Source organism: Triticum urartu, chromosome 5A (genome assembly GCF_056163025.1).
Source record: "Triticum urartu cultivar PI428250 chromosome 5A, HENAU_Tu73, whole genome shotgun sequence".
In the NCBI taxonomy this organism is placed as follows: domain Eukaryota; kingdom Viridiplantae; phylum Streptophyta; class Magnoliopsida; order Poales; family Poaceae; genus Triticum; species Triticum urartu.
Genome location: NC_141877.1, coordinates 296,619,132 through 296,640,838, shown reverse-complemented (window position 1 = coordinate 296,640,838; position 21,707 = coordinate 296,619,132). Strand labels below are relative to the sequence as shown.

The window sequence follows — 21,707 nt, the reverse complement described above, 5'->3', positions numbered from 1 at the left end:
CATCCTAGCGCCCGCTTATAGCGCTTGCGTTGGACATACCCTTAGCAGCATTGGAGGTTACAGACACTTGCATTTTTTTAATTTGACTAAGCGTCCGCAGATTGATACGAGCGTTGGAGGCTAAAACTCTTACGTTGGTGCTAAGTGGTAAATTATTAATTTTTTCTCCTCAAGCGGCTGTACAAGCGCCTTCTCATTGGAGATGCCCTAACGGCGCAGAGCGCATTCGTGGGCGCCGATCAGAAAACCGACTTTAGCTTTTTTTTTATCACTAGATGATGTCCCGCACGTTATTGCGGGAACGTTTGCAATATTTCAATGATATTTTGATTATATGGAACATGAATTATTGAAACAATAGTTGTTGAAAGTATATAAGAATTAAATGTAAATAGCATAATGAAATGAAATTTTATATGCATGCATGTTGTTGTGGATTTTTAATATGAATAGTTACATATTGAGGTGGCCCTTTCCTTATGCATGTTGAATGATGAGGTAACATGCTTGCATGTTGAGAGAAATATGTTAATGGGGCTAGCTATTTAGATATAGAAGATTTGTCAGGTAAATAGAAAACCCAATCCCCGCACACACTTGGGCGCCGTGCCATGCCGTGCCGCCGCATGTCGACGCGCGCACGCAACCGAACAACCACATCCGTGCTCCCCGAACCGCTCCAAAAGACCAAAATGCATCGGAGATATCTATGCGTCCGTCTCTCCTTCTCCACCCGATCATCCATCCCCGCTGCAACCTTTGGAGCACCCGCTCGAACAAGGCGCACGAGCCGAGTTCCCCACGTCTGTCTCGGTCTGTTCGCTCTCACGTCACGCGATAAGCCCGTGTTTTTTCCGTCCCTCGCGTCTGCTCCCCCCACCTCCCCTATCATCACGCGGCGCTAACGAGTAGCGGCGCGGACAGGGGTTGCGTGACACTACCGGCACTGCAGCAGCACGGGAGCCATGGCGCGGGAGGAGGAAGGACCCGCAATGATGGACGCCGCGGAGCGACGCCTCCGCGTGGTCTCCGCGCACCTCGAGCCGCAGGCCGGCGCCACCGCCGGCCTCGCCGCTAACCCCACCGCCGGCGAGTACGCCCACGGTACGTCTCTCTTCTCTTCCCTCGCACCTTACCCTTTGGCCTGCATGTCCTAGTTGGACCGGCCTTCAGCGGGATGCTCTAGGATTTGGATTTCGCGTTCGATTCAACATCACGCTTTAACGGGGATAGCGACTAACGCTGGCGGCGCGGTGGTGGTCAGAGAATCCTGTTGAGTGGCTCACGAATCGGGGCGGGGCACGGCGCATCTGCTCCGTCGCTCGCTTGCTTTTCCCTTGTTAGTTTGTTATTATAAAATGGATTTTACTTTCCTGGAAAAGTAACATAGTACCAGAAGAGAGTGGTTGCTCCCGCACTGGACTGGGCTGGTTGTTTTGCTAACTGTCCATAGCTTCCCTTTTTGGTTTGTCGGCATCAGGAAGGTGTGAATGGAACGGAATCCTTTATATGCAATCTGAAAAGCTTGAATTGCTGGCTGCAATCTGATCGGGATGCCTCAAGGCTGAGTGCAAGTCTGTAGCTTAATCCTGGCTAAAGCAAACTCAAAAAGTACCAAATAAGTTGGAATATTCCTTGCTACTTTTTGGGCCTGTTCGTGATTATTGGAATAGTTTATAGTATTTTTTATGCATCTACTTAGAACTGTCGTACATGTTTTTCCTTGTATGAACAGTGGTGTTATCGGTGTGTTCATTGGGGTTTGCAAGAAGCCCCACTCTGTCAGGGACAGTAATGCATGTGTTTTTCCTTTGTTTGAGAAATGGCTTATATTTTAAAACAATCGATTACTAACGATTCAATGTACCCTAAATTTCAGTTAGCATTCACTAGTGCCAAATTTTTATTTTGTGAAATAACATATTAAGAAGTAACTATAATTATTAACTCAATGTGCATATCTTCTTCAGTGCAGGGCTACAGCGTTGTTCTTCCTGAAAAGTTGCAAACTGGAAAGTGGAACGTGTACCGGTATGCTATTTATATGTTATAAGATGCACTTTCATATACTGTTGCTCACAATCACTGTTACAATCCTGCAGATCTGCAGAGTCACCTCTGCGTTTAATTAACAGATTTCCTGCTACTCCAGACATTGGAACACTGCATGATAATTTTGTGTAAGAATACTCACAATATCTTGAACATCTGAACTTCTGTTTCTTAATATCCATCTAAACTTAATCATATACTTATATTAGCAAACTCTCATTTTGAATGATTAGTGCTGCAATAGCCTTTCAGATTATGTCCTCCTTATGTACTGAATATATGCTAGAAAGATGGAAATTTCTAGAGAACGTTTGGAAGGCAGAGTTCAGCAAAACGAGTGTAATTTTTTTCCTGAGGAAGCTCTCACTAGTTATTGCTATTTGTGCTATAGTCTGGCAGATCCTAACTAGAAACAGAGTAATATGCAAGGGAACCTGTTTATTTATTGTTTTAGCGAAGCCTTGGGGGCTGCAAAAAATGCATATATGTCAAACATGAGGTTAAACTTACCAAAGTGCAAATCCTAACTGAGTGGGAGTTCTTGCAAACCTTTTAAACCTCATTACTGTAATCATCTTTCCTGTACAACTTTATATGGTATCCCAAATTGTGCAGGTACGCAGTCGAGACTTTTACAGATTGTAGATATCTGGGTACAAGAGTGTGCGCTGATGGAGCAGTCGGAGAGTAAGGATTGAGTAACCGAGTATTCCTTACTTTTTCATTTTGTAGTCTTTTTCATGATTGCCTTGTTTGACTCTTATAAATGGCATATAACATTGCAGCTACAAATGGATGACGTATGGAGAAGCTAGTACGAGCAGAATTGCAATAGGTTCTGGTCTTATTTATCATGGAATATCTGAAGTGAGTCATCAAGATCTCAACGAGCACTTGCCCTTTTGTTATTGACTAGTAACAAGTAGATACCTTGCCATATATTGCTATCTTGATATAGCACCTCAAGTTTCTCAGATTATTTATTTGTACTTACTTTAATTCTTTTTATCTGAACCAGGGTGCACGCATTGGTCTGTATTTTATAAACAGACCTGAGTGGATCATAATTGATCATGCTTGTGCTGCATATTCATATGTATCTGTACCACTTTATGATACTCTTGGTATGTTCCTATTACCAAATGATCTTTGCTCTATGTCTCAGTCGTCCAGTAACATTTTCTATGTAATGTACTTTCTGTAGGTCCAGATGCAGTTCAGTTCATTGTGAACCATGCAACAGTAGAAGCTATTTTCTGTGTGCCTCAAACGCTAAGCACTGTGAGCTTTAATCCCTTATCGCAACCTTAAATGATGACTATTTTCTAAACTCCATAAAAGTTGGGCCACCCCTACAGTTTCCGTTAATAAAATCCATAAAAGTTCTAGTACTCATGCCATTTCTGATACCAATTGTCGAGTCGTAACTAGCAAGGCTGACATGTAGCTAATTATTTCCAGTAATTTACCTATACTTCTAGGTGTTAATCTCATCCTGCTATGGTCTTAATTTATGTTGACTATGACTCTCTTTATGAGGGCTTCACGATGCCATGTCAAATACTTTATGTTCTGGACTGACTGTATCAAGTATGCAGAAGATTAATGCGGTCGGTATCCTGCTATAGATTTTACTTGGACTTCATCCAAATGTTATTATAGTTTGAAACACTACATCAGTTTATAGATACCTCTCAGCACTCTAACTATGCATTGCATCAGGTACATTTGGAAAGAAGTATATTTAATTTCCAGCTATAATCTTAACTATTAATCCCTTAATTGCAGCTGCTAAGCTTCCTAACTCAAATGCCATGTGTTCGCCTTATAGTGGTAAGCGTGGACCATTTTTCTTTTTGAATTTTGTGGCCCATTTACAATACTTTATGCAATGTGGTGGTGATGTTTTTATGAGAACTTCTCTTCTGTATTTGAATCTTCTTTTTTGTATAGGTAGTTGGTGGAGACAATGCAAATACGCCATCTACAACAGCAGCTGCTGGAGTGGAAATCATAACTTACTCCAGGCTACACAGCCAGGTGGACTTGCTAATTGATCCTTCATTTAAAACAAACAAACAAACATCCTGTGTTGTGAATTTTTAATGATACATAAGAGGTTAGGCCCATGATGAGGATACGGCCCGACAGGCCCTCCCTGCCGAGTCTTTCGAGCAAACCACTCAGCTGGGCCGGCATCATTAAGCCCATCTGGCTAAACTGCATCACGATGTTCATCCGACTGAACCGGTCGTGGCGTTACCAATGGTGCCATAAACCTCAGCTACACCACGATATCACCAATGGTGCCATCAAGGCCCTGGTAACAGCCAACTTAACTGCGCCGTTATCAGGGCGTGGGCGTAATGCCATTATATCCTCTGCTTCATCACCCCTATATAAGGCAAAGTTAGAGTACAATCTAGACAAGCTCAGTAGAATCACCGAGATCCACAAGATCACTCGGACACTACATTATAACCGCATTGTTCATACATACAAGAGAGAAACATCCAGCAGGATTAGGGTATTACCCCTAGAACAGGGGGCCCGAACCTGGGTAAAACCTCCACTGTGTGAAATCCTGTACCTAGATCATCCACGTGTGCCTTGATCCACGAAAATCCCCAAATCATGCATACTGTCGCAAAATCCGCACGACACTTGTGCAAGTCACACTTCTCATAGGCTTCGTGTAGCATGGTACTCATTCTGTAGCTTCATCGTGCGCCTACTTCTAACTTCTAAGGGTATATAATGCAACATTTGAACCACCATTCGTGAGATATGAACTAGTCAGCTGCACTTCATCATGTCTGCTACATCGTTTAACTTCTAACCCATTTGCAAGACTTGTTTTGTACACAGTACACACTAAATTGATGTGACAATTAGCTTCTGCTTATGTTAGAACATGCAGCGCTTTGCTTGCCATGTGACTGGTATATGGTGAAGTTTTTACTTCCTTTTGGGTTGAAAATTGGTTAATGTAGAATGTGAAATTTGATTATCCAGTTGTAAGTAAACTGACTGGGTGATGTGTGTATGTTTATGCTGGTACAACAGTTACTTCTCCCCATGTTGTGCAATACACATACAAGAGTAGACATATAGTTGTTGTGAACCTTGTATGGGACAATTACCGTGCTAAAGATAGCCAGGATGCATGGCTGCAAGGGATTAGGCAGACAGGTTGGTATGAGCGCATATTTGGGAGAGTATAGCCAGGTTGGTATATCTATTTTTCTTGTCTGCATGAAACGTAGATAACACTGTATGGTGGATGCTCTCAGGCTCTTAACCTTCCCTAACACAGTATCACAGTATACCCCCCCCCCCCCCCCCCCCCCCCAACTCCCTTGTTTCCTTACTGCTGCAAGTCCCTGGCCAATAGGTGGCCATCTCTTCATCTCCTATTGCAAATATGTTTGGCCTAACTGAGCTGCAGCATTGGTGCAGTGTACTAGCATGCGCAACATGTAGCGACAAATGGTAAAACTACCAGATGGATTAGACACTCTATTGTTGAAGCCACAATTTTTTTTAGAGTTTTTCTGTTTAATGTTCGGTGGTTCTGGTAGGCTTATATGCATGCTGGATATATTGCCTTCATTTTAGTGTGTATTTACTCCATGCATGTGGGATTCAATAATGTCCTATGTTACCTATAACATTTTATTTTTAATGAGAATAAATACTAGGGCATCTAGTTTCTGCTCATTCCTGAAAAAGTGTTCGTCTCTTTTCTGAACTCCTCTCGATCTTCTAACTCAGGGAAAGATGAGTTCTCAAACTTACCGTCCTCCAAAACCTGAAGATGTTGCCACTATCTGCTACACGAGTGGCACTACTGGCACACCAAAGGTAAATCATTCACCGTTCTTATTATTCTTTGCTTCATCACGAAACTTTTCTACTTCTACTTCCAGACATGTGATATTGGATGCCAATCTTTTCCCAGGGAGCTGTTCTTTCTCACGAGAACTTAATCGCGAATGTTGCAGGATCAAGCTTGGGCGTTAAGTTTTACCCCTCCGACGTGTGAGGATTTGATATACCCTTTCTTTTTTGCCGTACCTTATTCAATGTCCAAAAACTCATTTTTTGTATGATAATAACGTTGACATGTCTCCTCAGGTATATCTCATACCTACCTTTAGCTCACATCTATGAGAGAGCTAACCAAATTGCACTGCTTCACTATGGTGTTGCCATTGGATTTTACCAAGGGGTATGTAGATTTTGAACTATTTAAGATGAGAGTTAGTAGTACTTTGCATTATTGTATAGAAACTGAACGACATGAAGGACGTGTATCGAGAGAAGTAACTGATAATATGTGATCTTGTATAAGTTTTACTCATCAATGCAATAGTTTGCACTTGGCAACTTCTCATAAAAGCTGTGCACCGTTCAGAGACTACTTGAAGGCCATATGCATCAATATCTTTCATCACAAAGATAAAATTTTAACCATCCAATTATAGTACTTGTCATGAGTATATTACCGCTGTTTCCAGGATAATTTGAAGCTGATGGATGATTTGGCTGCTTTGAGACCAACCGTATTCGCAAGTGTTCCCCGGCTATATAACAGAATTTATTCTGCGTAATACAACTATACCAGTTATTACACATTTTCATGTTCATTGTGCATATGGCTAGGCATACCTTTTCTGAGGTCCATTTTCTTCAACTGGGTTTTGTTAACTGGTTTATTGCTTGTTTACTCCATAGAATCACAAATGCTGTGAAGGATTCTGGTGGGCTAAAAGAAAGATTATTCCGTACTGCGTACAATGCCAAGAGGCAAGCGCTTGTGAATGGTAAGCACATCATGAAGTTCATTTAAGTTCAGTGTCCCATCCATCCTATTTTTTGTCTAGAAACCATTTAACATAATTATTGCTCACCACTGAAGCATGAAATCAGCACACACAATTCACTTTATGCACCTGTGTATGTTGACCATAACACGCTATTCCGTAGATTGATTGATTCTTGTTTGAATTGAAAACTGTAGAAGCGGCCCCAACAGTAGAATTTTATTTGAGACCAAGCATATGTAGAAGAGGAGTATGTGCAAGCAAAATTCTTCTATAATTTAATTTTATAAAATCCAACATTGTTCGTGTTAAAGAGCGTATACTAAAGATGAAGTTTTGTTCCTTCTCCTTCCTGTCCAAATTGGTGCCCAGGTAACATAAGTGTGACTACGATTCCATTTTCCTTCGGGGTTAGCTGTAGTCAGAGTTGGGCTCGCTTTCTTGTGCTTTTTTTTGTGTTCACTTAGTTTAGAAGTTTATTGTGCTTTCTCAAAGTAGTCCTAAATGCCATAATACTGTCTGTTTTTTTCTTGTAAATTGAACGCTGGATATGAAGATAAGTGGCTGCTGACATGTTTAACCTAGACACTGAAAATACTAAAGGTGCAAGTGAACGACCAAATGGGTTCCAACTCTTTATGTAGGTCACTCTTAATAAGATTAAAAGGGTTGATATGTGTGATAATTGGAAATATAAAGCTTATGTAGCATTTTCATGATTTTCTAGTAGGTAGCAAGTAATCACAATTTCCAAGTTGGAAACATGAATAGTAATCCTCTTGTGTTAGTTACTCCCTCCGTAAACTAATATAAGAGCGTTTAGAATACTAAAGTAGTGATCTAAACGCTTTTATATTAGTTTACAGAGGAAGTATATTTCTGTTGCTTAGCAATGACTGAATGCTGCAAGATGGAAATTTCATTATTCTTGTAAGCACACCATATTTGTCATTTGATCCATTTTCATTCCCTTGCATATATAATGAAATTTACTTACTACGTTGTGTTTTAGGACGAAATCCTTCCCCAATGTGGGATAAGTTAGTATTTAACAAAATAAAAGCTAGGCTTGGTGGACGTGTGAGGCTTATGACTTCAGGCGCTTCTCCATTGTCAGCAGATGTAATGGAATTCCTAAGAATGTAAGCCTATTTCTTGTGCGCTGCCGTGTGTGATAATTGTTGGTAGCTTCATGTTCTTAGAAAGTAAACACTGTTTTTAACTTTTTGTAGATGCTTTGGTGGTGAGGTTCTTGAAGGCTATGGAATGACAGAGACATCTTGTGTCATCACTACAATGGATATTGGTGACAAATTAATTGGTCATGTTGGATCACCAAATCCTTCTTGTGGTAAGTTTTGTGTTTGGTTAACATTTGTGCTTAGGTTGACCATAATATTCTCGTGAAATCATTATTTTATGTTATTAGTGCATAGAGAATCCATCCTAGTAATCTCTACTATTAAAGGGAGTTGGGGATTGTATGTTCGTACATCCAACTCCCCCACATCCTGCATTAACCTCAAATCAAATCAAATCTTACCAAAAAACCTTAACCAAATCATTCCTTGCGTCCTCCTATTCATACCCAAATCAAATCAAATCTTATCGAAACCTTAACTAAATCAAAACTTTGCTTGCCTTCCCCTTCCCATACTCAAATCGAATCAAATCTTACCAAAATCTAGAATATGATGGGTGTAAGATTTATGTTGGACATGATTGGTGTTGAACCACTAAAATATGTATGCCCCCGTTGCAATACACGGGCAATTAGCTAGTGATGAGTAAATGTGGGTTTGATTTACTGTTTTTAGAGAATGTAGTAGAGGCTTGCCCATTTTCATTAAGCAAGAAGCCAGTCATACAAAATCGCAAGACCAACATGTGGCTGATTTACTAAAAGTAAAGGAAACCACCCACACTCTACCAACAAACACACTCTAAATTGGCACAAGCTTGGCATCTTCCTTGATGCTCCACGAGCGATACTAGGTCGCAATGCTGTCCCGGAACACACTGTTGCTGTTCTGTTTGTGCCATGAAGTCAGCATGTCAGTGCCAGCGTTCATGTCGGATGGAATTCATTCTTTTCTTGAACACATCTCAAAATGCGTGCTGTTTTGTATTAGAAGGGGCACAATGAGAAGGCAGAAAAGCAACCAACAAATCAAACGAAAGCTAAAAAGTCTAGCAAACCAAATAAAAATGAAACTAGCAAAAACAACAAGCCAAGAAACAAGAAAGGTGAGGAACAAGTAGGTCAGCACAAGCAGAACTGAAGAAATTTTATTTGAGGTTCACTTAGCAAGGTCCATTGACCCATGTTGATTGGATTTCTTTATCCAGAGATAAATTATATTGTGTCTTGAGAAATCTTTCAGTATCTTTCCATGTTGACAGAAATTAAGGTCTCATTTGTAATAATTACATGTAGTTTTGTGTTTTCTTATTCTCTCTTTCGTAATGCAAATATTCTTTTCATTTTCAGAGGTTAAACTTGTGGATGTCCCAGAAATGAATTACACTTGTGAGGATCAACCATATCCTCGTGGAGAAATCTGTGTTAGAGGACCTACAATATTCCGCGGTTACTATAAAGACGAAGTCCAAACGTAATTTGCTATCCTTCAACTCCTATTTGAACTTTTGAATTTCTTAAGTGAGTTAAAATAAATGCATTTGGAAATGTGCAGAAGGGATGTCATTGACAATGATGGCTGGTTGCACACTGGAGACATAGGTTTGTGGCTGCCTGGAGGGCGTCTAAAAATTATAGATAGGTAAAACCGAAAAACTGGATGGCAATTATGCGCATTTTGCTTTCATTTAGATTGCTTAATCTAGTGTAGTTTATCTGTTTGGTGCTTTTATACTGTCCATGTGCGAGATATTAGAACTATCACTAAACAATTCAATAGCTGTAGAGTATAGTTGATCTATTATCTAACGAAGTTCCAAGTGAAAGTGATTCTTCAGAAAAAGAAAAATTATGTTACAGGTTCCTGTGAATAGCAGCAAGGGAATTATTATTTACTGAAAATTATTCTTTTGCTTTCATATTCTTATGACTGATCTTTTGCTTTTATATCGTTATTAGGACTTGAACTTCTGTAGCATACTGGAGCGCTTCTAAGCTAGTTGGATTTTTGTTATGATTTTGGTAGTTGTTTAGGGTGCACAAAGTAGATAAGGCGCACATGATGCTATCAAATTATCAATCCATGTCCTTAAGTTTCCATCTGCTTCCGTTTCTATTTAGGGGAAGTTATATCTTATGTATCAGTGCTTTTAACTTCTGTACAGGTTTCTAATGTTACTCAGAAGTTGCCAATAAACTCTTAATGCTCACTTGAAAGTAGAATGTACTCCCTCCGTTCCAAATTACTCGTCGCAGAAATGGATGTATCTAGAACTAAAATACATCTAGATACATCCATACTTGCGACAAGTAATTCGTAACGGAGGGAGTATTATGTAAGGTTGGCATGGTAGATGATAAAACTCTAATATGTTATTAGAACTTAATAGTATAATATCTGCCACTCAGTTATTCTTTGAATCAGTATAATTTCAAGTATGTTGAGGACTATCTAAAGACAAGTTTGCGGCCCTAAAATTAGAGTGTTGCCGAGTGAAAGCAGCATATCAACCTTCTCAAGTACTGATCAAAATCTGATCACGCATAAATATTATTACAATTTTGCTCACTGTTATTGAACCGTTGAACTTGGTACTTGGTTGGCCTTTGTCCTGTTAAGTAGTGTAATGTATGGAGAATTTTGAGGAATCACCTCAGCTCACAGTATATCCTTTTATTTGGATTAGAGACTCTTTGGGTAATCACCCAATCTCTTTCTGCAGATTTCCCTAGGTTAATTCATTTAGTATGTTCAACTATACTTAGTTTGGTACTAGTTTTCTTCCATTTCTTACTGTTCTGTATTTTTCTGAGCTCCAGGAAAAAGAACATTTTCAAGTTGGCTCAAGGAGAATACATAGCTCCAGAGAAGATTGAGAATGTGTATGCTAAGTGCAAGTTCATTGCTCAATGCTTTATATATGGTAATATTCATGATTTTATATTAATTGTACTTGTACCTATCAATTGTGGTGACGTGTTTTCTGAGTTTGTTGATTTGGATGCAGGTGATAGTTTCAACTCTTTTCTAGTTGCCATTGTAGCAGTTGAACCAGATGTTTTGAAGGCTTGGGCTGCATCTCAAGGAATACAAGTAAGTACTTTAACCTTTCATTTCCCACTACCTTATAAAACCAAACATTGAGATGAACTCATTGTTTCTACTCAAATTAGACTCATCTTTGGATTGTATAATTTCATAGGAATTTTTGTGGGATTCTAATCCTCAATAATTTGTTTCCTATAAGGACCCTATTCATCAGATGGATGGGGTTGTCATATTCCTGTCTCTAATTTAACCAACATAAGCTCAAACCTTAATTTTCCTTCTAGAATTCCAATGGAACCTCTCTTTATTTCTCTCGACTTTTGGTCTTCATTCCTCCCAACATTTCTATGTTCATTTATGCGAACCATCCAAAGGCAGTACTTCAATTATTCCTGTTTTGAGATTGTACAGAAGCCCAAAATATGTGGCATCTCATTCATGTTTTTTTCCTATTCCTGCGTTTTCCATTTCTTGTGATTCAAAGAGAAAGGCTTGTTTCTCATATTATGTTTGGTCATTCATGGAATTAGGCAAGTCCTTTTCATTTAGTGAATTAGAGTTAGTATTGAACACTTGAACTCAAAATGTTGGGGACGCAACCAGGACCTTCTTGAGCCTTGTGGTAGGAGCCTGCAACTAGAGTGTTGCTTTTAGCTATACACAAACTTATATTCTTGCTACTATCCCGTCACCATGCATTATTCTCCAAAAAGGATTTTAAGAGTTCGTTTACAGTACTTTTCTGCTGTGTCCTGGAATTTTGAAATGCTAGTAGCTGGAAACCGACACTAAACAAATGGCTTAAACTGGTCCCACTGATGATGTTAGTACAGCGCATTAAAGCAGCACTAGTTCCATTACGGATGGCTGGACGGCAAGAAGACCAGGAGACCAGGATCACTGTATTGTAGCAGGAGATGGTCACTGTGTTGGGCAAAGATTTGCAGCAGCAAGTAAAAGAGGAAAGTCCTTAAGGAAAGTATAGGATTAGGACAAAGTCCTGTTGTATACGGGAAGGTCTATTAAGGGCGTGTTCGGTAGCCCTCTGGCTCCGTAACTCCTCAGCTCCAGGTCGGAAGCCCAGCCGAACGATCCAAATCCTGGTTATACAAGTGGGAAGCTGGCTATTCGCGTAGTGTAAAATTAGAGGAGCGGTGGAGTTGGAACATCCGAGCTCCCAGAAATCAAAGGAGCGGGAGTTGACAGAAATTACTCCCGATTGCCACCGCCAAGTGAACTTGCGTACCGGTTCGCACTGATTTTTCTCTCCCATGACGTGCTTGTTCCCCTCCTCTCCCTCCCCTGCCGCTCGTTCCCCTTATATTCCTCAACCGCCGCCGACGCGCTCGCGCATGTCCTCCTTCTCGGCCGATCTGACCTAGCTCTGCCGCCAGGAGTTCGAGCCTCTCCGGCTGATTCCACACCCAGGTCCTTCTCTCTGTCCCGTATCGACGGCTCCGTCCCGGCGGCTGCGTTCCTGGCGGCCCAGTTGAGCGCCGCCCGCGAGAGTGGGCGTGGGGGAGAGTGGTCTCGCCGCCCACGTTGTGGCGTTGTCTGCGCACGCGCTGGGCTGGGCTGTGCTGGCTCACGCACTACTCGTAGCTAGGCGTCAGTGCTGCACTCCGATCTCTTCCATTACTGAATGATAGAGTGTGCTATTTGATAGAATGGATTTGGAGCAAAGTGGGCAACAAATTACGTGTTGAAGTTCAGGCAAATCGTGGCCTTTATCTCCCTATTTGATAGCAAATTGACAGCTTCAGGAAACACCCTGTTCTGTCAGTGCTGCAGGTTGAAGAAGCATCAAGGTGGGCCAAGAGGTGAGAACGTGGGAGGGCTGGGTTGCAGCCAAGCCAAATGGGCTGCCAGCCCAATACAGCGCTAACCAGCGAGAAGCTATGGAGCCGAACGATCTGTGAACTCCAGGATTTTTCAGGAGAAGCTGGCTATGGTTTTGCGCTATGGAGTTGAGGATTCTGAGGCTGTGGAGAGCTACCGAACACGCCCTAAGTCTAATCGTATTAGGAGTGATCAAGGGTCTAAGCCTCCACCATATAAGGATCCCATCTATCTACTCCCTCCATTCCAAATTACTCGTCGGAGAAATGGATGTATCTAGAACTAAAATACATCTAGATACATCCATACCTGTGACAAGTAATTCGGAACGGAGGGAGTATGTTTCAGGGAAGCAAGAAATAATCAGTCTAATCTCTCTCCCCATCCTCTCTTTCTGAACGTATGTCCACCCAATCTCTCGCAGCCATAGAGTTTGGCTATCTTCAGCATGGTAGTTATTGCGTCGTGAATCAAATTCACAACAGGTCGAATACTTCATTTGCCACCAATAGCTAGTCACTATCTTAGTTTTCTGGATGAGTTGCCTTACATCGAGAGGTATCTAGACGTACATGGAGGAACACTCCACAATTTCTTACTTTTTATGTTACTAGTAAGCTTGCACGTGCAACGCACGTTAAATGTTGACCACAAATATATAAATTTGATTAATACACAATGTTGTTATGTCACTCGAGTAGTTTTTCCATAAATGAGACATCCCCAGGTTTGATAGGTTGCAAAAGAAAAAGAAATCTAGTTATGATTGAAAAGCAACCTTGCATTGTGTTCAGTACGTGGAGATGCAACTCTACAATTGGTCTAAATTCATTGTGTAAGCAATGGATAACTAAAACCTGGGGAAAAAGATAAAGAGATAGTTAAGTCTACAGATACTATATAATATGAGGTTGCTAACCAAATGCTTATATAAACCTGCAAATGGCCTTGATAAGGTATCATGAAATTTCCGGTAGTCAATTACGTGTTACAGATAAACATAACTCACACTTGAACGACTACTAAAATATAAAACAAATATCTCACATAAAAAAATTAATGGTATTGAACCAATATTCTAAAGTAAAATCTTAACACGAAACAATCCACTTTTGACAATCAAAATGAGCTAGCTCTATTCTGAAGGTATAGCATTACAATTTACGACATAGTCTCCGGTCACTAACCTGCAGGGCAGGTTTGTACACAGGTGTGTTAAAAATTAACCTCTCTAAGAAGAAAAGACAGAGTAAAAGAACAAAAAGCTTGGCTCAACTCAATTTCTGACAGGAAGCCGATAATCTCCATCTATTATGTTTTCTTGAGTTCCACATCTCCACCAGTACCCGACAATCGGATTCAAAGGAAACATCAGGCCATTCTTCCTTGTTTTAATAGCAATTTAGTAATATAACAGAGGCAACAGAGATATCAGACAAAAAACAAACTCAAACTCTAAATAGATTATGCATGTTTGGTCTTTAAATGGGGAATGTTTCCCTGATTCTAAGGGAGATATAGCTGGATGATGATTCTCCATATGTGACAGGCTAAAACCATGGCGAAGTAATGAAATCAGTAGAACAATGTCCATACTGAGAAGCTATTGAATGTTTTTATTCCAGCTTGACATCTACATTGATCTAGAATGCAGACTTTCCCTCATACATTGATAAGATCGACCAGACTAAACCAGCCTTGAAAGGTTCCATCCCAACAGTTAACCTAGATGGGACACTATATATAGAAAAGGCATAGGGATCAGGCAAACAGAAGTTCTACAGATTGGTTTTCTGTCATAGGTCACAACAAGTAACCTGAATGATAAGCCTTGCTTTCACTACAAGTCCTACAGATTGCTTTGCTTTAAAAGGTCTCAAGTATGATTGTTTACATAAACTCAACAAACATAACTATTCGGTCTGATGGTTAAGAAAGAAAATAGAAGATAAGTTGTTGGAGCTCAGTTGATTGTCCTCATAATCCTACTGTAAATTGACTTGTGCATCAACCTAAATACTTATGCATGTCTATCTAGCTGTGTACAATTAAGCATGCGAAAAAACAACACATTTTAGGCATCAGTGCCAACTGATCCCTCAAATATGATATTAATTCTACAAATGGAAATGATAAGGTTTGTTTTTCTCAAGCTGAGGGTATAAGATGCAAGAATAAACAAATAATGTTAGTCTCTGTTCGTCATCCGAGAAGTAGGTAATCCAGCTATACTAAATCCAACTGAAAAGGCCAACAATAATAAATAGGTAAGCTGCTCACTGCTCACGGCTTCATGCATATATTCTGCATGGCTGCCACGGTCTAATTGCACTTGAATCAAACAAAGCAACTTCACATGAGTCACCAATGACATCATTGAACACATCATACATAAGTCAAAAGGATGCAACATACATGGACAGAACAATATGCATAGAAAAATGGCAGGTGCATATCCCATACTTAACCACTACCAAAATACCAAATAACGTTGATCCGATCTAATCAAACTCTACTCCTTCCAGCAACAATCTACATTTGAACTGAATTGCACAAGCAACTAACCTTCTAACCTTCTTGGAAACCTGGATCACCTCCCTGAACCTTGGGTGTACATTAGGGCTTCTCTCCATGGGCCTGTTCAAAATCATGTGAACACAGTTAGAGCATCTACTTTAGTTCAGCTAAATATGGTACAACCAAGTATATATATCCTATATAGAATTCTGAACTTCTAACTGCCTTGTCATTCTTTTTATTCCAATGTACCGAGCTTGATCTGGTTTGAGGGCTTCTAGATCATGTTTAGAAATGTTATCTTGTAAACATTTTTAAGCAAGAACCAGGGAACTTAGTGTAGTTACAAAGACACCATGTCTGACCAAGCACCAATGCCAGCTCTAAATGCAGTCACCATTTTTCAGCAGGAACTTAGTTCATGTACAATCCAAAAACATGCACTTAAGTTCCCTTCCATCCTGCAATCCAAACAACATGCACGTAAGTTCCCTTCCATATGCAATCTAAGAACATGTACTTAAGCAGGCTAGTCTAAAAATCTGCACTTAAGCAGCTCTAATCCGTCTCTGCTCCAGCTCTTTCCTTAATCCACCACCTGCTCCAGCTCCTTCCTCAATTTGCCTCGAATCCCTTGTACCGCATATCCTGAAACAAATCATCATCAACAAACTTTAGTATCTTCGATGGAGAATTATGGAGGTATACTCTACCGCAAAGTACCGACCTGAAGTTGAGTAGTGGCCTTAGAGACATAGATCTAAAACTGGTAGGCTCAATAGTTGGTAAGAAACACTTATATAATTAGAGAAAAGGTATGCAAACTTTTTAAGTTAGCAAGTGCTATCAGCTAGCACCATGGCCGTCTCTGTTTGTGTTCGTCGAACATGCTACAATATAGTACAAAATAAATAATTTTGATGAATACAGAGTAATAATGAGTGAGCAGAAGTGTTAAGCTTAATCAATAAAAAGCCTAAAGCTCTCCAGCCGAGCCTAGACTTGTCAATGTAAATGTATCATATTCTGCCTACACATTGTGCATACCAATCTCTTCGTCGTCTCGACCTACACCGCTAACTTATTAAAATCCTATCCATCAAAATTTATCTCATGACAATATCTAGCACTTGGTCTTACCTGGCTATGTCTGCCGGTCTGGCCGTCACATGGCCCTCCTCCGGAGAAGCATGCGTCAGCGCCGTTCAGGCCGTCCATGGTGCAAGACCAGAAATAAGGAGGTGCGAGACCAGAAATTCATCCGGCAACAACTACCATTCTTCACAGTTGGAATGAGTTAACAACCGCCACATCGAATCTGTGCTAAAATACATGACCCACCTTCAGTTGCCTGGCTAACTATGGACACGTGAAATGAGTAAGAGAAGATTGATAATTGCATAACCATGAAATTACACAAAGAATAATTCAGGAGAGGGAAGCTACTGAACCCCGTTACATAGGAACAAATTCAGCTTGTCATTTGATTCTTGGCATGGAATGGGATGCCAAATTTAAAAATAATTTATACAACCAAAATTGGACAGATTTATGAAAATCAAATTAACTTTCAGTGTATTCGTATTCTGGAAATCGTCATGTAAAACTATGACCACTCATGAGAACATATATATATAGAGAGAGACAAATCAAACAACATGACAGGTGATAGACTGGGTGTCATGACTAATTTACAATTATTGGTAGAGGAACAGATCATAATTTCTTTGCTAAATGGGAAAAAACAACTATTTCATCAGTGATGTATGACAGTGACTTACTATTACCAGTTAACTAATGTCATCATGCAGACATAGAAATACGAATTAAAAAACTTGTCTCATGGATGCCTCCTTATGCCTATGCTCCTCCGACAGGTGCTCGGATCCAACAGCATGTCCTCTTCCTGTAAGGAATCAGTACAGATACACATGTGTGTGAGAGAAAGTAGACCCAAAAGGAAGAACACAGAGGGGTGTTGTCCTACGTACCTCTTCCACAATCTACAGTGTGCGTCTTCGCTGTGCTCTCTCTCTCTCTCTCAACCGCTTATGTAGATCCAGACCGAGCATGGGGCAGATTTCGCACAGTGCGACGGAAAAGAAGAAAATCGGGCAGCGAGGGGCGGCGTGCTCCAGTGTGGGCCGTGCGTGTGTCAGGCGCCGCTGCAAGGCAAGGCGTTGCGGGCGGGCGAGAAGGAGGCACTAAGGAGTAGGAGGACGACGGGGTGGGCGTTCTTGGGGAAGGCAGTGTCGCGCGGGGAGGAGCCGAGGAGCGACATTGTCGCGTGGGTAGGTGGGGCAGGCGGCGTCGCGTCGGCGGGCGGCGGGGAGCGGCAATGCTTTCAGCTAGTTGGTGTCGCGAGGACGGCTGCGGTCGCCGGGAAGCGCCCCCATCCAACCCCGCGCGCCAGGCGGCCGTCGGAGCCCGCTCGCCAGCGAGCACCTCCTCAGCCGCCGCCAGGACTCTCCTTCTCTTCCCCTCTCCTCTCTCGAAGATGCGCTGCCGCCCGAGTTGGCTTGACCCGCATACATCGGCTAGCATCCCAGGCGACCTGTCGCGCGACGAACCTGCCACCGCTCGCCAGCCCAACCGCCCGCCCGCATCTCTAGCGAACGGCATATGGCGCGGGCGGCATATGGCGCGGGCGGCGTATGGCGGGAGGGCGGCTAGCGAACGACGGGAGGATGGGGGGAGGCCAAGCTGAGAGGAGGATGATGCGGGTGGCGAACGGCGGGAGGCGGCGGGAGGATGGGCGGCCCGCCTGTTGCTGTGGGGAACGGCTGGTGTGCGGGCATGGATGAGGAGGAGCGGACGGAAGTCCTTTTTTTTTCTTTTGGCGGGGCGAGCGGGCGGAAGTCGTGCGGGCGTGGTGCGCAGCGGTTTCTTTTTGCGAACAGCGGGGTGGGTTAGCGATTGATGGAGTAGTTGATTAACCCGTGGCTTGCAGCGTTAAATATCGAAGGATTACGAGCCATTAGATCTTGTAGATGGATGGATCTGATTGTTTGGATCTGCCCCTCTCTTTTTTATATAGTAGATGGCATGGTGGGTAATTAAAGCGTAAAACGCGTTTAGTATGCTGGAGGGATGTAGACCATCAGATTGCAGGTTTCGATGGATAGGATGATCTGGTTCTCCGCCCTCTCTTTCTTTTATAGTGGTAGTAGATGCACAAAAAGTGGCTATGCAGCCCTAAATATAGAAACTGTATGTGTGCACCATTTTAATATTATTTTTTCTGTATATGTTTTTTTTTCACAAAAACTGCAAGTACATCTGAGATCCCCCCCACCCCCCGCAAATGGACACAAGCTTTTCTTTTGTTGGCTGGTGCCACTGTACAAGGGATCCCTGGCTCAGTTAGCATATTTCTACTTTGTTGACCTTAATGGTGTAGAAAACTGGGTTCTATAATTAGAATAGTGGCATTCTGTTTCATAGTATTTCCTTTAGATATGCTACTTGTCATTTTGCTTTTCTTTTGATCAACTTTGCACTTCCTCAAGACATTATCTTCCTTCATGGTTTCATCCTTAAAGTGGTGCTGAGAAATAACACACTTGGGTCATACTTTCTTTTGTTATTGTTATTTCATATATCCTCCAATGGTTCTCGCATACAATCCAATCTTGTCATGTTATTTTCTAATATAAATGCTGTCTAATCTCTAGAGCGAGGACTTAAGACAGCTTTGTGTCGACCCGAGAGCAAAAGCTGCTGTCTTGGCTGACATGGATTCTATTGGAAAGGAAGCACAGGTTTCTCTCTGCACTTCCGACTGTACATACATTCTCCATAAGTAATCTAGGAGTATTATATCATCCCTTGATAAATATTTGTATTATCATCTACCAGCTAAGAGGTTTTGAATTTGCCAAAGCTGTTACTCTTGTTGCTGAACCTTTCACAGTAGAAAATGGTCTCCTCACCCCCACGTTCAAGGTAAGCACGTTCATTCTGTTACAGTAGTAGGTTTAAATATGGTGAAGCTAACCTCAGTATGAACTATGAATCTTTTACAGGTCAAAAGACCGCAAGCTAAGGCCTACTTCACGAAAGAGCTCGCAGATATGTATGCACAACTGCGTGACGCCGAATCAGCTAGGCAGAAGTTGTAATTACTCGAGAAATGTTCAGGAGTAAGGTTCAAACCAATACAGGACAGGTTCACACAATGGAGCAAGGATTTCTCATTTGCTTTATGAGCAGGAATACCTTTCACCCCAGGAGTGGTGTTGGGTGTGGTTATATTTATAAAGGAATAAACCGAAGGCCCCATTATAGAATTTCGTTCGTTATTTTGGTAGAAGGTATACAATTTATAGGAAAACATTCTTGATATAACTATACCCATCAACAGTTCATGCCTTCTTGCTGCTGCAGAAGTTATACAAAAGACTGAAGATATCCTATACCTGTAAGTTATAGGAAAACATTCTGTAACCATCATCATGTTCAAATATATATGTTACATTAAGGCAAAAATTGAGAAGAAAACACTGGTGAGGTTTCAACACTACTCTTAATCACACGAGCAAATTCACGGAAGAACTTGGGGAATTTGGATTAGGGTTTGCGCCGCCAAGGTGGGCGATACAAAGGCAGCCGTTTCGGTGGCCTAGGGTTTAGCCCTATTACAAGTTAGCTGCCTTCTCACGGCCGATCCTAGGCTTATAAGCCATTACGACTTATTGGAGGTAAAAACAGAAGAATTCTGAAAGGGCCATAGTACTTGGAGTGGAGCTTCAAATGTTTGTGAATGCTAAGGGAAGTGTGCAGTAGAGTTGGGTCTTCAAGTAAACCATATCCCTAGGTTCAAATGATCTATTAGACATGTTGTTTGCAAAGAATTTCATTCTCTCCTTTGCTTTGAGCAGGTTCTCCTTGATGATTGCTGCAATATCTTCAAGACTGAAAAATGATTGTCAAGGGAGCAACCTTCAGGATAAAGAGCAGCCTCAGCAACCGTAGTAGGTTTTCTTCATGAAAAGAAGTCATTTTGAGAGCAGTGGAAGGTGCTGTACCACTATTACGCTAGAGATAGCCAATAGCACCATTTCTTAGGCTAGTTGAATGTCATACATTTGAGGTAGTTTTCAAGACATTGGTTCACTCTCTCCGTCTGACCATCAGTTTGTGGGTGGTATGAAGTTCTTAATGGAGTTAATTCCTAGTCTCCTGAATAGATCTTGCCAGAGCTGGTTGGTAAAAATCCCGCCCCTATTAGTGGCAATTGCACAAGGCAACCTATGTAGTTTGAAAATATTGCCAATGAAAGTAGTAGCCACTGATCTTATTGAAATGGGGTGCTTCATGGGAAGAAAATGGTTGTATTTAGTGAATCTGTCTACAACCCACTAGTATGATATCTTTTCCATTTGACAAGGGAAGACCTTTCACAAAGTCCATGGAGATGTGAGTCCATGCAAACAAGGGAGTGGGCAGATGTTGCAGCAGACCTACTTACAATGCTTTGGCTTGTTAATTTGGCACACAGGGCACTGCTGAATAAACTGTTGCACATGCAGCTTCATTCCAGGTCGGTAAAATAAGAGCTTGAGTCTTTGTTAAGTGGATCTTTGACCAGGGTGGTGCAGCTTCATTCCAGGTCGGTAAAATAAAAGCTTGAGTCTTTGGTAAGTGGCTCTTTGACCAGAGTGACCACCTAGCTCACTATTATGAAATGTTGTCAATAAACTAGTTCTTAGGGTAGGGGAATTTCCAATAAGAATTCTGTTCTTATATCTGAACAAACCCTATTATAATTTATAATTAGGAGTGCCATCAGGGGTAAGGGCAAGTTGAGTGAGCAGACCCTTGCACTTAGGGTCATCGACGTAACTCGCTATTACTTCAGTAGCCCAAACATGATGAACAATAGTGCTAGTAAGAGCACATTGAGTTGATATTTAACTCTAGATAGGGCATCAGCTACCTTGTTGGTCTTTCCCTTTTTATATTCCATTGAAAATTGTAGGCCAAAATCTGATCAACGGTTTAAGCTGAATTCCATCAATTAATTTCTGCTCCATAATGTACTTTAAACTTTCTTGATCTATCCTAAGAATCAGTGAAGAAGCAGCAAAATAATGCTTCCACTTTTTGAGTGCTTCCAGAATAGCAATTGTTTCTTTGTCATAGGTTGACAAGGTCTTGGCCCTGGGTCCTAGAGTTTTGCTGAAGTAAGAAATAGGCCTTCCCTTCTACATTACTATAGCACCAACCCCATAATTGCAAGCATCAACCTTTGGGAAAGAACTCCATAATCCCATAATTGCAG

General features: G+C 41.4%; 1 protein-coding gene across 2 annotated transcripts; it reads left to right on the top strand.

The window, feature by feature from the left end:
* The first annotated feature begins 699 nt into the window (after positions 1 to 699).
* Positions 700 to 19,943, top strand: LOC125508605 (long chain acyl-CoA synthetase 6, peroxisomal). Of its 2 annotated transcripts, XM_087525911.1 has the most exons (24): positions 700 to 813; positions 925 to 1,104; positions 1,971 to 2,031; positions 2,103 to 2,180; positions 2,668 to 2,739; positions 2,838 to 2,919; positions 3,071 to 3,176; positions 3,257 to 3,333; positions 3,841 to 3,885; positions 4,006 to 4,092; positions 5,827 to 5,916; positions 6,014 to 6,093; positions 6,190 to 6,283; positions 6,573 to 6,661; positions 6,790 to 6,878; positions 7,891 to 8,020; positions 8,111 to 8,229; positions 9,370 to 9,493; positions 9,575 to 9,661; positions 10,840 to 10,943; positions 11,028 to 11,113; positions 19,099 to 19,185; positions 19,283 to 19,369; positions 19,450 to 19,943. In XM_087525911.1, exons 2-24 carry the CDS (start codon positions 966 to 968, stop codon positions 19,543 to 19,545), a joined length of 2,109 nt encoding a protein of 702 aa, XP_087382037.1. In that variant the 5' UTR covers positions 700 to 813; positions 925 to 965; the 3' UTR covers positions 19,546 to 19,943. The 2 variants fall into 2 exon arrangements, with proteins under 2 accessions (XP_087382037.1, XP_048529322.1); XM_048673365.2 differs by having other exon boundaries at positions 729 to 1,104.
* Positions 19,944 to 21,707: the final 1,764 nt, after the last annotated feature.

What these genes read in the sequence shown, in the direction of transcription:
- LOC125508605 (XM_087525911.1), top strand. Translation starts at nt 966, where the DNA reads ATGGCGCGGGAGGAGGAAGGACCCGCAATGATGGACGCCGCGGAGCGA. An exon ending in TGCCTCAAACGCTAAGCACT is followed by an intron (nt 3,334 to 3,840) that starts GTGAGCTTTAAT and finishes CCTTAATTGCAG; the next exon opens with CTGCTAAGCTTCCTAACTCA. An exon ending in TGCTCAATGCTTTATATATG is followed by an intron (nt 10,944 to 11,027) that starts GTAATATTCATG and finishes ATTTGGATGCAG; the next exon opens with GTGATAGTTTCAACTCTTTT.